This window comes from Schistocerca nitens, chromosome 2 (assembly GCF_023898315.1).
Source record: "Schistocerca nitens isolate TAMUIC-IGC-003100 chromosome 2, iqSchNite1.1, whole genome shotgun sequence".
Lineage (NCBI taxonomy): Eukaryota > Metazoa > Arthropoda > Insecta > Orthoptera > Acrididae > Schistocerca > Schistocerca nitens.
Genome location: NC_064615.1, coordinates 1,069,155,337 through 1,069,171,610, shown reverse-complemented (window position 1 = coordinate 1,069,171,610; position 16,274 = coordinate 1,069,155,337). Strand labels below are relative to the sequence as shown.

Genomic DNA, 16,274 nt, shown 5'->3' with positions numbered 1-16,274 from the left:
TGTAACGAAAATCGGTGTCGCTGATAAATTTTTGTGGTCTGTTTGACATTGTACAAAACTTCCGGCGAGAAACTTGTTAAGAAAACTAGAAAATTAATTTTGATACCATCTGAGAAATTAATACTGTATCGAACGCAATTTATTTACGAGAGACTCCACCCTTGACAGTGTGTAAGGACTTGCTAGATGTGTCGACCATTCTGGTTCCGGCGGTTCGCCTTCATACGGCCCAGAATATTCGCCAGCTACCAGAGAGATTGTGTATATGGATCCGTATTACAATGAGGTGATATAACTCATGGGACAGCGATATCCACATATGCAGATGGCGGTAGTATCGCGTACAGAAGGTAATGTATGGAAGAGGAGAGCATTGGAGGAGCTGGCATTTGAACTCACGTGGTTCATGTGAAAAAGTTTCCGACGTTATTACTGCCGCACGACGGGAATTAACAGACTGAGCGTGAAATGGCAGTTGCAACTAGACACATGGGACACTCCATTTCGAAAATCGTTAGGGAATTCAGTATTCCGAGATCCACTGCGTCAATGAGAATACCACATTTCAGGCAATACCTACCACCATGGACAACGCACTGGCCGACGGCCTTCACTTAACGAGCGAGAGCAGCGGCGCTTGCGTAAAGGGTGGTTGACTCAGGGGAGGGGACCAAACAGCGAAGTCATCGATCCCAACGGCTTAGGGAGGGCTGGGGAAGGAAATCGGCCGTGCCATTTCAAAGGAACCATCCTGGAATTTGCCTGAAGCTGTTTAGAGAAATCACGGAAAAACTAAATCAGGAAGGCCGGAAGCGGGTTTGAACGGTCGTCCTGCAGAATGCGAGTCCAGTGTGCTAACCACCTCGCCACCTCTGTCGGTTTTGCGAAGAGTTGTCAGTGCTAACAGACAAGCAACGCTGCATGAAATAGCTGCAGAAATCAATGTGGGCCGTACAACGAAAGTATCCGCTAGGACAGTGAAACCTCCCCTTAGAAAAATTTTATAAATGACAGTGCTGGAAAACCTCTTACGTTATTTGATTTTCAAACAGCTGAGCAAAACTGAACGTACTCAGACATTTCTCTCTTTACTTATTCTGACCATCACTAAACTGACACACAATATTTTTTTAGCGCAACGCAATTTGACTTTCAATAATCCCTAAGAAAGAATGGCCCTGATTAACAATAACCTATACCTTTCATGAATCAGTTACCTCACAAAAAATCTTCGTTACTCAAACTACTGCAATACAGCGTGCACCAATACTGCCAGCTGAACAAAAGATTCAAACTACTGAAGGCACGAACTACTGATAGGCATAGTTAGCAAATGAAAGATTTTGATGGATAACAAACAATGTATTTACCTTAACTACTGATAGGCAAAGTTAGCAAATGAAAGATTTTGATGGAGAACAAACAATGTATTTACCTTAATAATGTTCAAAAGTCATCATATATATATATCAGTTCATGATATCCAATATTACAAATTTACTATTTCTGATGGATCGTCCGCTCTCAAAATTCTGCCATCTCTCTCCCCATATCCACCACTGCTGGCGGCTCACCTCCAACTGCGCAACTAGCGGTGGGCAGGAAATCGCGTATCTGTTAGAAATCACAGTGATTGAGAAGTCACAGATATCACAATAACAACTTTACAAAATCTAACTGCGATTTCAGTCACAGTTAGCAGTCGCAAGTAGCATTTCACATTCAACGCCGTGAGCCATCTGTTGGCCGAATTCCGTACTGCTTTCTGCGATTTCAGTGACAAATCGCGGCTAGAAGTCGCAAGTAGCAACTAAAAAGCGCAATTTACAGTGCTATCTTTTGGCCAAAGTTCGTACTACGCTCATCTCTACGACACGATATCGAGTCTAACTGCGATTTCCGTGACAAGTAGCAACTAACATAAGTTGGCACAGTGGATAGGCCTTGAAAAACTGAACACAGATCAATCGAGAAAACAGGAAGAAGTTGTGTGGAACTATGAAAAAACTAAGCAAAATATACAAACTGAGTAGTCCATGTGCAATATAGGCAACATCTAGGACAATGTGAGTTTAGGAGCGCCGTGGTCCCGTGGTTAGCGTGAATAACTGTGAAACGAGAGGTTCTTGGTTCAAATTTTCCCTAGAGTGAAAAATTTATTTTCTTCATTTTTGCAAAGTTATGATCTGCCCGTTTTGTCATTGACGTATCTGTTCAGTGTAATAAGTTTAGTGTCTGTGTTTTGCGACCGCACCGCAAAACCGTGCGATTAGTAGCCGAAAGGACGTGCCTGTCCAATGGAAACCGAAAACATTTGATTGCAAGGTCATAGGTCAACCGATTCCTCCACAGGAAAACACTTCTGATATATTCTATACGACACTGGTGACGGCATGTGCGTCACATGACAGGAATATGTTGTCGACCCACCTAACTTGTACACTTGGTGGATGGGTAAAAAGATTCTTCTACCTTGCCCAATTTATGTTTTCTTGTGAATGTGATAATCACTCTCAAAAAAGTGTGAAAACGTAAGAGTTTGTCACATAAACTGCAACAAATGAATGCAACAGTTTCACAGTCGCACAGTTTTGTCTGTGCTCTGTCAAAACATATGTTTTTAACGTTTTCAAATTTTTCCGTGTGTAGACCGTCAAATCCTGCATATGGCCAAGCAAAACTGAACATGTCCTGGAATTTTGGAGAGCGAAGTTGATTATATGTGAGTGCCTGAACTTTGATGATTGTCTGAAAATAAAAAATTATGGGGGAAGACTTGAACCGAAGACCTATCGTTCCACACCTGCACACGCTAACCACGGGACCACGGCGCTCATGGCTTTGCACATACCTGTGTTGTTGCCTATCTTTCACATGGACTACTCAGTTTGTATATTTTGCTTATTTTTTCATAGTTCCACACAACTTCTTCCTCTTTTCTCGATTGATCTGTGTTCAGTTTTTCAAGGCCTATCCACTGTACCAACTTATAACTAATTCTGAGGGAGGTGCGATGGGGAGGTTCCCTTGTAAGAATCGCAAGTAGCAACTAAAAAGCGCGGTTAACATTCTTTTCCTAGTGCCATCTGTTGACCGACGTACGTACTTCGTTACGAGAGCCTTGTGCCTCACGAGATCGACGTGCTGTGTGTGACTGTGTGCATAATATGAAGGGCTTATTTCAATAGTGGTACAAGTCCACTTTTGATCATTTTGAGATACAGACTCGTAAAGTTAAATGAGTGCTGAAAAATCTGCAGTTGAGATACCAGAAATATTCAAGCATATGGCTTCTTGCTAGAGATGAACCTTTATTTATGTTTGTTTGGATCATTAATTACAGAAGCATTATAGACAAAAAAGTGGAGGTAATGGACTTGTACCACTATTGAAATAAGCCCTTCATATTATATGACGACATGCACATTCAGCATCAGTTATGGTTGGTCAAACACAGCTGTGACTCTGAATGTATTATATTAATAAGAAGCAACATTGCCTTTTTCTCCTGAAAATATCAAGTAACGTAACAAATGTGTTTGATTCTGCTTCCAATATGACAGTTTTGGTTAATACTCCACATGCCTACAGGACTTTGCAATGTTAACACAGCAGAACTCAGACACCTGTATAAGTGTAGTGAAATAAAAACAGTATTATTGTGTCATATGAATGCCTCACTTTTGTTCCGACACAGTTCAAGACTCGGGAGAAAAGTTTTACACCTGGTGTTCTACATGGCAACTTCACACACAAGAACTTTTTGCCGACACTACTACCACCTACATAAGTAAGCTTTTCCTGTGTTACTTTCAAGTAATTCACTTAAGCTATTCCTGATTTAACTGTAAGATCTGTACTTCCCACTTTCGTATCAACAGCCTCAAAATGCATATTGTAGACTTCGGGATATGTTACAGGTCAGTGTCACACCAAGATTGTGGAGAAAGAGGGGGGTGAGGGGGGGGGGGGCGGCATGCTACTCTCCAACAAGTGTTTACCAATAAATACGTGGCGGAAAATTACGGGTATAGGACGGCTTAACATGTGGAAAATGAGATTTTCATTATTCGCTCACTGTATTTAACATTTATTATTCCTTTAAAATCGCACAACAACTTCAATAAAACACAGTTTAATCACTCATCTGCACACTTATTTCGCAATAATGTCACTTTTAAACTGCAAATCCTCTAAGAGCTCTCTTGAATCTTCACGAGTCTCTCCCAACAGCCTTGATGTGGATAGATACGTACAGCAACCAGAACTGTGTCTGCAAAATCACAAGAATTATTAAACAATTTTTGCTGTCACTAATTACAAGCGATATAATTGACAGAGTAGATTGCTAATATTTGCTGTAATGAAAGCCACTCAATGGCGTATATTTCACATTTGCAAGAACGATCTCACTTAAGTAATTAAGTCCATCGAAACACTTAGAAACTAACCTCTCGTCTGACGAAAACGGTCTAAATACGCAGTGGCAATTTCTCCAAATCTGCTGACAATGATATTTTGAGTTATCACTTTACTGAGTGACTGAAATGTAGTTCGGGTACCTGAGAACATAACAACATGTTAGAATTCATTTTCTAAACACGAACTATTACGGTACTGTATGGCTAATTACATATTAATTACACTATTAATATTTTCACAGTTGTTTCTTTAATACAAGATTAAAGCCAACGGAAGAACAAACGTAAAACATACTTACCAATGACAGGTTTGTTGAGATGCAATTTTCTGTGGACAGATGTAGGTTTTTCATACGGTGGTAAGTCGCAGAAATCGCAGGAGTCACAGAAATCGCAGAAGTAGCAGAAGTCACAGAAATCGCAGAAGTAGCAGAAGTCACAGAAATCGCAGAAGTAGCAGAAGTCACAGAAATCGCAGAAGTAGCAGAAGCCACAGAAATCGCAGAAATCGAGGAAGTAGCAGAAATCGCAGAAATAGCAGTGGCGGAGGGATACGCGACTTAGGTTCCTTAACTGCGACTCTTAATTGCGACAAATCACAGTTAAGAATAACAGATACTGAAAAGTAGCATTCACAGAAATCATTGATATCGGAAAATTGCAGTTTAGCCCAACACTATGCGCAACGCTACGCGCTGTTCACATCCAAATGCCCAACACTACAATAGCAAATATTCCAACAATGCAAACCAGCCACAGACTGCACACATCACAGTCAGTGATTTTCATACAGAGCGCTACGTGGCGTTACCAACATAGAAACCTAAACAGCCTACTTACAACAGTAGGGCGAAATTTGGCGTGGATGGGCTGTGGCAGCAGACGACAGACGCGAGTGCCTCTGCTAGCAGCACGACATGGCCACCAGAGGGGCTCGTGACCATATCGATTGGACCCTAGACTACTGGAAAATCGTGGCCATATCGGATGAGTCCCGATTTCAGTTGATGGTAGGTTTCAAGTGAGGCGTAGACCCGACGAGACCGTGGACCCAAGTTGTCAGCTGGAAACTCCAGAAGCTGGTGATGGCTACATAGCGGAGTAGACTGAGTTTACGTGGAATGGACTGGGTGCAATGGTTCAGTTTAGCCGATCACTGACTGGAGATTGTTATGTTTCGGTACTTGGAGACGATTTCCAGCTATTCACGGACTTCATGTTCCCATGACAATGCGCCATGTCATCGAACCGTAATTGTTCTCGCTTGGTTTGAATAATATACTGGACAATTCGAGAGAACAGTTTGGCCACCCAGATCACGTGACATGAATCGAATCTAACATTTGTGTGGACGTAATCGAGAGATCAGCTCGTGTACGAAATCCAGCACCAGCAACACTTTCGCAATTATGGACGGCTGTAGAGGCAGCATGGCTCAGCGCTGATGACTTCCAACGACTTGTTGAGTTCATGCCACGTCGAGCTCCTGCGCTATGCTGGGCAAAAGGAGATCCGACCAGTTTTTGGGAGGTATTCCATGACTTTTTGTCACCACAGGGTATGTTAAAAATGTTCTGTGGGTAGTCCGCAGCTCGTGGTCGTGTGGTAGCGTTCTCGCTTCCCACGCCCGGGTTCCCGGGTTCGATTCCCGGCGGGGTCAGGGATTTTCTCTGCCTCGTGATGACTGGGTGTTGTGTGATGTCCTTAGGTTAGTTAGGTTTAAGTAGTTCTAAGTTCTAGGGGACTGATGACCATAGATGTTAAGTCCCATAGTGCTCAGAGCCATTTGAACCATTTGTTCTGTGGGTACCCCACACTCAGTTTTGTGCCTTCCAGATCTATGTTTTTCAGATCCGAAACCGGTACTATGAATGAATGCTCTACCAAAGCGATGGTGGCTTCGTTGATCTGTTACCTCTCTTTTCGTATCAGTCATATGATGCCCCCCCCCCCCCCCTCCCCCAGAGCGAAATAATGTCACTGACAATTTGTGTACAATAGTAGAAGTTAAAACATATTTTTGTAGGGGGGCACCAAGCATTGGACTCAATCAGTGCCGCTCTGCATTAGCTGTATCACTGCATTCAAAATCAGTGATATGAGTGCGAAAACGGAAAATACTCAATCGAGTCAAAACCAACTTTTGACGTAAACTCGATACTGCATTCATTCTCTTTCGGTATGTGATACACATTGCAACTCAGTGATGTTGGAAATAGCCACGTCAATCCGTTCTCTTCCGAGAGTATCTGGTGAAAATTTCTAAGCGAGCATTTGCCTCATTCACCTTTGTCGAATATTTGCTGGGCGGCCTGTCCTTCACGACCTAGTGTAGAGAGGCAGTTGACACCCAGCTACTCCACAATCCACACTGAGACAGTGGAGAGAGACTGAGGGTTTGAACACAAAGTGGTGAGAATTAAACGCGCTAAACTCACTGCCACTTTCAGGATATGAAATTTTGAATCTGTCAGTATTCGAGCTGGCTATCTTTGAGTGGATTGTGTCAATGTATGAGTAGTTGGCTAAAGAGGCAGATACGCTCGCCGTCAACAAACACAGATAAGAAGCGTCACGCGAGTTCCCTTAACCTCTGTTATGACTCTGCTGTTTCTCTTTTGACAGGAATTTGAGGTGAAGGGCGCTCCCGGTAAACTTCACGCCATCGCCGGAGATGTGGGTGACGAAGGTAGCATCCTGTCTGTCTTTAAGTGGATTAAGGACAACCTAGGAGGCGTCGACGTCCTGATTAACAATGCTGCTTCTTTTCCACACAACCAACCGACCGGTAAGGAAAATTTATTATTAATACGAGGGTTGGAACTTAAATAGGGGCAACTATTTATTCACAACCGATACGAAAGAGTTTCATATTTGCACCTGTTACTGTCCTTCAAAGTAGTCACTTGCGTTGTGTAAAACCCGTTGCCACCGATGTGGAAGGGGCAGTATACCGTTAGCACAGCCTGTTCTGTTGATGGTGGGATTGCAGCGATCTACTGCCTGTCGAATCTAAGGAACAGTTCTCAAGCGAATGCCACGAAGTGGTTCCATCTTCTTCGGAATCAAATCAAAGTCACAAGGAGTTAAGTCCGGGGAGTATGGTGGATGGCACAGTACTCCCCAGTCCCATTGATCAAACAGAGCAACCACAGCTTGCGCTGTATGCGGCCGCGCATTGTCGTGCAAAATGAGGGGTGGGTTGCGTAGAAAGTGTCGCCGCTTCTTTCGCAAAGCTGGTCGTAGGTGATGCTTCAAAACCGAACAGTAGTACTGTGCATTGACGGTCTGTCGTGGAGGAACGTAATGCGTTAGGATAACACCATCACAGTCGTACACGAGAATCACCTTGACTTTCACCATACTAGGGCTCTGATGCACTTTCGACTTTCGCGACGCCCCATAATGACACCATTCGTTGGATTGGCGTTTCGGTTTTGGCTCGTACGATGTGGCCCATGCCTCGTCCAGTGTCATAGCGCTCCAAGTGCGTCTGAGCAGCGTCGTAACACATCCGTTTCTGCATTTCCGTCAAGTCATGCGGAACCCATCATTAATTTTTGGCATGCCCAAGCGTTCCTTCGGGATGTGAAGCACAGTCGTATGCGTTAATCCGCTTTCGTGGGCGAGCTCACGAATCTTATGGCGTCGATCACTGTCCACTAACGCGGCAACAGCATGCTCTTCTTCTTCAGAAACGCTAGAACGACCTGCCCGATGCAAGTCTGCCACAGTTTGCCGGTCTTCGTTAATGACTTTTACCCAATGTGCCCATGTTCTGTACGGCAATGCCGATTCCCCGCACGCCTCTTGAAGACATTGATGACACTGTCGTGCTGTACGACAGTCAATCTTGATCCAACTCCGTTGTTCCTGTTTCGGAAACATAGTGACACGGTTACGTTAGACCGCTCGCTCACAAGTGACTGTGTTTCCCTCGATTGTGAGCACGCCGGTGACGTGGGACGGGCGAGTTCATTTGGTCGGAGGTAAGGTAGGTATGTTAACAATGTGCGCTGTCAGTGACAGTAGTAGATTCCATGGAGTAGTATCTGCACAGTTGTGTTGCCACTATTTAAGTTCCAACTACGTATTATATATTTCTTGAAATATTGGTGTAAATAGCTGTATGCACTTATATTAGTGGATAAGAAACGGTACGGCGCAACGGAGTTTCTGTACACACTGCCAAACATTTAAAAGGACTGATCTACTCCCAAATTGTGCAATCAATATCTGTCAAACAACACAACAAGTACCGAGACATGTTGTGGACCTGTCAGTTAATGGTCGGGCGCCTGATGTCAGTTAAAACAGTTACTCAGACATTACCCGCAAAGACAAAATTGGGAGAATCGAATGGTAGATTCGTTGGTTGATTCGCGGGAGGGGTCCTAACAGCGAGGTCATCGGTCCCATAGGATTAGGAGAGGGTGCGGAAGGATGTCGGCCGTTCCTTTTCAAACGAATCACCCAGGAATTTGCATGAAAAGTATGGAATGGAATTCAGTGCAGATCTACCAGAATAAATGAGCAGTCGTAAAATACGATCCAAGTTTTTGAGACGGTCGCAATTTTGTACTGTCTGTTTAACAGGAAGGAATTTTTCATCGTCGTTATCATGCTCATTTAAGATGAGGAAGTTAACTCAGTAGGACATTCCCAGTTGCCGTGGGACCAATTCAAGCAGAAATGGCGTGCGTGGACGCCTGGCAGAGACGGGTCAGGGACTTGGCGCGGATAGAAAGTTAGCAGTTCGTACTGAAGTGGCGCTGTCAGACACGGAACGCTCCTGCTACGAATGTATCAGAATATGTCGTATTCATCAGACGAAGAGTCCGCTTCCCGCGCACGGGGTCCCGGGTTCGATTCCCGGCGGGGTCAGGGATTTTCTCTGCCTCGAGATGACTGGGTGTTGTGCGTCTTTCATCATCATTTCATCCTCATTCACTCGCAAGTCGCCGTGGTGGCGTTAAAGAACTTGTGGAGCGGCGGCCGAACCGCCACGCGAGGGGTCTCCCGGCCACCGATGCCATACGTTCATCATCATAATCATCAGACGAAGAGATTGATGCTCCGTAAGTTTTGAAAATCGTGAATGCTGAGTACATCCATACTGTGTTCACCCATTCTGGATAAAAAAAAGGAAAGAAATATGGTACATCCGAAGTAATGACAGAATCGAACATGTGTGCCCGACCATTTGCAGAAATTTTACAGTACGTCTCAAAGGCGTTTCTATACTGTGCTACACACAATGATGGAAAGCATTCAGAGAAAGCAACGAAACTGGAATGTTTTTGTCATAATACCAGTTTTTCATTTGAACGACAGCCTAAATGTTGTTGATTTTCTGAGAGATGTTCGAAATATTAGGACACTTTTCCAAAATCTGGTCATCCGTAAATATTTCACTACTGTAGACCAGAAACTCCTAGCTACATGTCACAGTTTTCTATCACATGATAGTGATTTTGCCCTTGTAGAGAGGAACAAAATCTTCTTTCGCGTACAAAACTGAATTCCAGTCATTGTCAAGCCAAAGGACAACGGATTTCTTCCGTGTAAGATGTAATCAGAGGATATCAGGGGTCTTAGCGCACTGGACGACGGGTTACATAGAGGCTCATTCAAAATAACACCGTATGTCTGGCTACACATTTCAACTGACAACTCTAGAAAAGTCATGTCATCCAGCGACCGCAGGTTTGTCAAAGCATTGTACAGAAGCCGAGAGCCACTAGGAAAATAAATCTGCCGATACATAACACGTCAGTTTTTCCTATCTCCTGCGATAAAATACTGCCAGTAAAAATTAGGTTCCCTAGAAGAAGCCTTACTTGACATGTGACAGCATACCCCAGCTGAAAAACGGAATTTCTATCAGTAACTAACAAGTTAACAGTGGATCTTCACGTCTGTCTGCCAAAAGCAAATTGATCGAGGACAGAAAATGTAATGGTGTCACTACATGTTTAGTGTAGTTGCAAGAAGAATAGTGTTAAATGATTCCGTATCTTCTGCTGCTGCTCGTGCAGATTTGTATTGCAGTAAATAATATGTTTTTTCACCTATGTTATTCTACTTCCCCAAAGTAAGGCTTCTATTTCTGCAATAAGTATGTAACAACAACAACGCTGTACTATTGTACATATAATAATTTTTTCTTCTGATTCTTGGTAAATTAATGTAATCGATATTCTGATTTCATTTCTTTTTCTTTTCTTGCCATTGTGTTAAAGAAACTGTAAACAATTTTCTATGTGAATATTAATGTTTATGTCAAATTGCAAGCAATATTATAACAAAATGGAAATGTAAGAAATGTTGAAAGTGTTGTAAGATGTTAAAGTTGTAATTCTGCGCCTGGTCCATACGTAGGCAATGTATTAGGATATGTGGAATGCAAAACCTTTGGTGAATACCCTGTCTGTAGGGGAGCGGTAAAAGGTGGATGGCAGGCGAGCGCGGGAAAATACACACGGGCGCGGCACGGCATAACGGGCTCAGCAGTGGTAGTCGGAGTTGGGCATCGGTCTGAGTAACACGTTCTGGACCGAGGAGGCTCCCCTGGAAGACGTAGTTTCATTGAGCCTCGGATGTGCCGTTTCCGACGACTATACAGCATGGCAAAATTCCATAGGCACTAAATGGAAAAATATTGCGACGCCATGAAGAAGTAAAGTGCCGATACATCAAGAGCCATAGCTGTGCTTGTATGTGTGCTCTGCGCCTCGCCATCTCGCCGCCCGCCAACCGCCGCATCGATACGAACAGGTTGATTCTTTTAGTACTGTATTCGTGTGGACCAGTGTTACTTTTGTTCCTTACTGTTCAATAATAACTTAACTTTTACCATAACTGTCCTATCATTTAATTATCCTCATCATTAACCTAGATAGGGTCCTTTCCACATGTTGTGCAACCCAAGTGTCCCGAGCTGAAGAATTAAAGTTTATGTTAGTAATAATTACCTGCAGACCTAGATATGTTAGAAAATTGTTTAAAGAACTTTATTGTTAATGAATCAATAAGTAAAGAACAAAGGTCTGACAAAGTTGGAAGATAATGTTGAAATTGGTTAAGTAATGAAATTTAGTTAATTTGAGACAAAAATAATGGTAGTTAAATGAGCAAGAAATAAGACAAAAAGAGTAGTAACTCATATATTGGAAATCTTGAGTGCTTAATGATGTCAATAATCAAAAATTCAGTACGGTGATCATAACAGTTTCAGGGTCCCCCCCCCCTTTTTTTCTTTTCTATTCGTGTAAATTTTGAACTGTACTGAATTGATTTGACCAGCAAAGTTAAAGTCAATATAAAACCAAATTTATTAGTGTTTTACTTTTTTCAAAATTGACATTGTATGTGTGTTTCGAAAGTGCTATTTCTAGGGTAACCTATGCCCGATTTTAATCAGATCAATAGATAGTACGAAGTTTGTAGTAAACATTATAGTGTATTGTTATGTATTTATGGCTTGTCCATATTAGTACAGAAAGTGAAATTATTAGTTCAGTAGATTTTCTGGTTCTAAAATTTACCATATTATGCAGTGTTATTACGTGTTGTTTTGTATGAACGTACATCAACTTGTACTGGGAAGAAACTCAGTTAATGCCTAATTAGGCTGGCGACTGTATTATTAACAATTTGGTAGCGTCTGCTGTGTTGTTTCTTGTCCGTCCTAACGTGTAGTTGCACTTCAGACTTGCTTGACGTATCATTGTTGTTACTGAGTGGGTGAAAGTCTTATTTCGCCTCCATTCAGGTACACGCGGTCAACATATATACCAAAATCATTTCTTATAAGGTGAAGCCCGTCAACTTAGCATAGTACAGGCTTTAAAGAGTATCGTGCGCAGTAACGTAGTGTTACAAGTGGCTCCCGGTGACAGGACATCCAGTTGTTGTCGGTCACAAATTAAAGTGAATACCGAACAGTGGATGTTCAGTGGCACGAATTGCAATAATAATTAGTAAAGTAAATAGCAGTGAACGTCAAGTACGATAGTGTGGTGTAATTTGCGTTCAGTATGGACAAGAACGTAGAAACAGTAGATGTGCCGAGCGTAATGGAAAATGCGGCTGGCAATGACAGGAGTGTACGCAGCCAGATAACAGATGGCGTTAGCGGAAGATAATTGGCGTACATACAATATCACGAACATGTTAACGAACAGATTGAAATGTCGAGAGTGCCTCGAACACAGCAAGGGATAAAACAAGAAGTAGAGGGTGACTTTGTAGATGATAGTGGGTATGTGAATGAATCCACTGACATGTTTGATTCACCACAGATAAAGAAAGAACCGAAAGAAACTTTTGAAGTAGGATCGGAACACACAGATTCCGTAGAACAAAACAGTGTGAAAATTGTAAGCATGAACGATTTATTTGAACAATTAACCAAACAAATTGCAGGACAGAATAATCAGCTTAAAACACACGTTGCTGAGCAGCTCAAAACACAGAATGATCAGCTTCAAAAACAAGTCGGTAATCAGGTTAGTCAGCTTAAAACACACGTTGACGAGCAGCTCAAAACACAAAGTAATCATCTCAAAACACAGAATGATCAGCTTCAAAAACAAGTCAGTAATCAGGTTAATCAGCTTAAAACACACGTTGACAAGCAGCTTAAAACACAAGTTGGTCAGATTAAAGCACAGGTCGAAGAACAAGGAATTAAAATTAGTAAACAAATAGAACAGGTAGAACAAAAAGTGGGTAATTTAAGTTCTGTGGTAAATACTATGAAATTTGAAATTGACACCATTAACAAAAATATGGATACTATGCAGGGGGAAATTGGCAACATTAACAGTAGGTTCGATGTTGAAATTCTCAACATCCAAGAGAAAGTAGAGCCTCTAGTCGAAACAAAAGTAGACGAAAACGTTTTCGGTCTTAAAACTGAGATCGTAAACGAATGTCAACACGGAATCGCACAGTTGAAAAAGGCAGTTTCAGACACTGAAAGAGATTTAGGTGAAAAAGTTACCGGATGTGTACAAAAATGTGAACAAAATACTTCGAAAATTCAAGGCAAAATTTTCGATCTTGAGAGTAAAATTAAAGATAGACCTGGTGTTGTCTGTAATGGCACACCATTTGCGAAGCTGTTGGAAGGTGAGGAACGCTTCGATCCCGCCAAGAAACATAACGGATGGCATCCGTTAGATTTCATCAAAAATTGCGAGAGGATATTTCCTGAACACTTGTCTGATCAGGAAAAGATAAACGTTGTAATTAGCGCCTTAGCAGGTGATGCTAAGCGCTGGGGAATTAATTTGAATACCGAACGAATGACGTTCGAAGAATTTAAGCAAAAGTTTACGGAAGAATATTGGTCCGAACAAAAACAGGATCATCTGTGGCGCGAGTTTATCATGGCCAAGCTTCATGATAACAGGGGCAGAAATTCTTTGAAAGATTTGTGCGAATATTGGTACAGAAAGTTGACACACTTAAGAGGGAGAAGATCCGATTCTGAAATAATATGGGAGCTATACAAAAAGCTTCCAGAAGATTCAAAGAGATACGTGGGAAGCAATCATCGCAGCTTCCAAGCATTTCTCGAAAGGGTCGAAGACGAAGACCACTGGCGCGAAAGTCGTGCCAATTTTCAGAATTTTGGTAACAGGAATAACCGCAATAATGACGAGAGAAATGACGGCGATTGGGTTCGCGTCAATATGATACAGAGAGGTAGAGGAAGAGGAAGTTATACAGATTGCGGTAGAGGGTGCACCGCGCAAAATAATAATGACGCGGGAAACTGATTTCCGCGAACGTTGCGGGCCAAACGGAAGCGGACAGTACATACCGGCCCCAATTTAAGAAAGGTTACCGAACTGACAGTAAAGTTACGAGACAGGTTAGGGACAGGCGTGGAACGACGCAACGTGTTGTTGCAAAACAAGCGTCAGGTGCGAGAGCGATACTTGTTAACAGGCGAGTGGAGCATCAGAGGGCAACGGCCCAGTCTAGCAGAACAGCTGTTCAGAGAGAAGCCGCTAGCAAGGCGGCAGCATTAGGTACGAACATTGCCGTAAGAACTGGTGAATACATAACGAGTGGTAATTCCGTGGCGAAGGAAATAATAGATGAAACTGCGGATACACAGAGAGGTGCGGTAAGCAGTGTTAGCAATGAAGTAAGTGGCGAGAATGAATTAGCGGAAGTAAGTAATTGGCGTGTGCAGATCGAGGATCTGTACAAGGGCCTTAAGCAATGTGGGTGGGAGGATTTTAAGAAGCAGCACCCGGTCAGGTGGAAATTTTCTCCACCCTGGGACGGGGTATTGTGATATCCTTCATTTGTACTTTTTTAAGCTTTTTGAGCTTTGTAAGCTACATTTGATAGCCAGTTGTTCCCGCAGTATGTTAAACGGCGTTTTACATTTATTTATTTTATCGATTGTGTTACTTAGTATGTCTCAAAAAAGAAAATTATTGGGACACAGAATTTGAACTGGAAATTACACTGTACTTAGAGGTTCTCAGCAAGAATAGGCGAGATACATTACTATGGTATGGCAATGATGTAGATTTTACCACGTAAGTAATAATACCTACAATACCGTCAAACAAGTCATCATGCAAATCAGATCGTCGTCTACTGGACATGTTGACATCACAGTCCAAATGATGAAGATTATTACTGGTCCACTAATTCCCTAAGGCCTGGAAAACGGATTAGTTAAACCACTACTAAAACAAGACATTGCCACTGCACCTTCTGATTACCGAACTATTTGCTTACTTCCTGCACCTTAGAGTATACAGCCCACGAGCAGCTAACAAACTTACTGACTACAAACAATGTACTAGGTGAATACCAGTCACGTTTCTGTGAATATGGTAGCACAATATGTGCCTTAATGAAAGCAACAGATGATCTGAAGCTTGCTATGGATGCACCAGAGGTGGCTATCATGTGCCCCTTAACAGCTTATCATAGCCTCTGACACTATCAACTTCGACATTTTACTTGCCGAACTTAGCAGCCTAAATTTCTCAGCAAGTGCAGTGCAATGGTTTCGCTCATACCTGACTTCTCACAGTACCATAAAGTCACAATGGGGGCAGCGTCTATCAAGTGTACCCTGGGGTTAAGTGTTAGCTCCTGTACTCTTTTTATTGTATGTAAATGATGTGTTACCAGTTTTCTCCTGTAAAATTTGAAAATTTCCGGGCGAATCAACTATTCAAAAAGCCTTCTTCGGCTCAACTGAAGAAGGCTGGCAGTTGTCCAGCCGAAATATCGTGCAATGAAGTTTTCGACGACTGGCTGCAGGCCTGAAATCATTTTGAACAGTTTTGTCTTATTGCATTTACCACAAGGACCCTGATGACGTGGAATTGTATCTAAGTGCAAAACCAACATACCTTAAGACATCCATTGAGAATCACAGTACCGACCTATTTTCACTTTCAAAATGACAACAGGATCAAAGGTCAAAACACAGCCCATCCAAAACACAAGTGGTACTGGTTGGTCTTTCTAGGCTCATTAGCCTGAAATGTCGGGAATCTCTTCCATCTTGAGCCACAAATGTGACAACTATCAGATTGTCCCATTAGGAAGTGTCGAGGAGTACTAGTAGATGGGAATATACATTGGACTGAGCACATAACTGCGATGTCCAATGTGCAAGAGGGCATCAGCATCTCTCCATACCCTACAAAAATATAAAAAGCTGTTTCCTCTTGACCTGAAAAAGAAGCTTGTACAAACACTTATACTTCCGATGACAGATTACAGAAATGTTATCCTCCAAGGCCTTTCTCACGAAAGCTTACAGGGTCTGGAATTGGTTATGAATGCTTGCGTTCGTTATGTATG

At 42.4% G+C, this 16,274-nt stretch overlaps 1 protein-coding gene across 2 annotated transcripts in view; it reads left to right on the top strand.

The window, feature by feature from the left end:
* Positions 1-16,274, top strand: part of LOC126237459 (dehydrogenase/reductase SDR family member 11-like) — a 102,326-nt gene that overhangs the window by 29,201 nt on the left and 56,851 nt on the right. For both annotated transcript variants that reach the window (XM_049947597.1, XM_049947596.1), the window contains exon 2: positions 7,047-7,209. In XM_049947597.1, the coding sequence (XP_049803554.1) occupies positions 7,047-7,209 (163 nt within the window). The remainder of the gene's footprint in view (positions 1-7,046; positions 7,210-16,274) is intronic.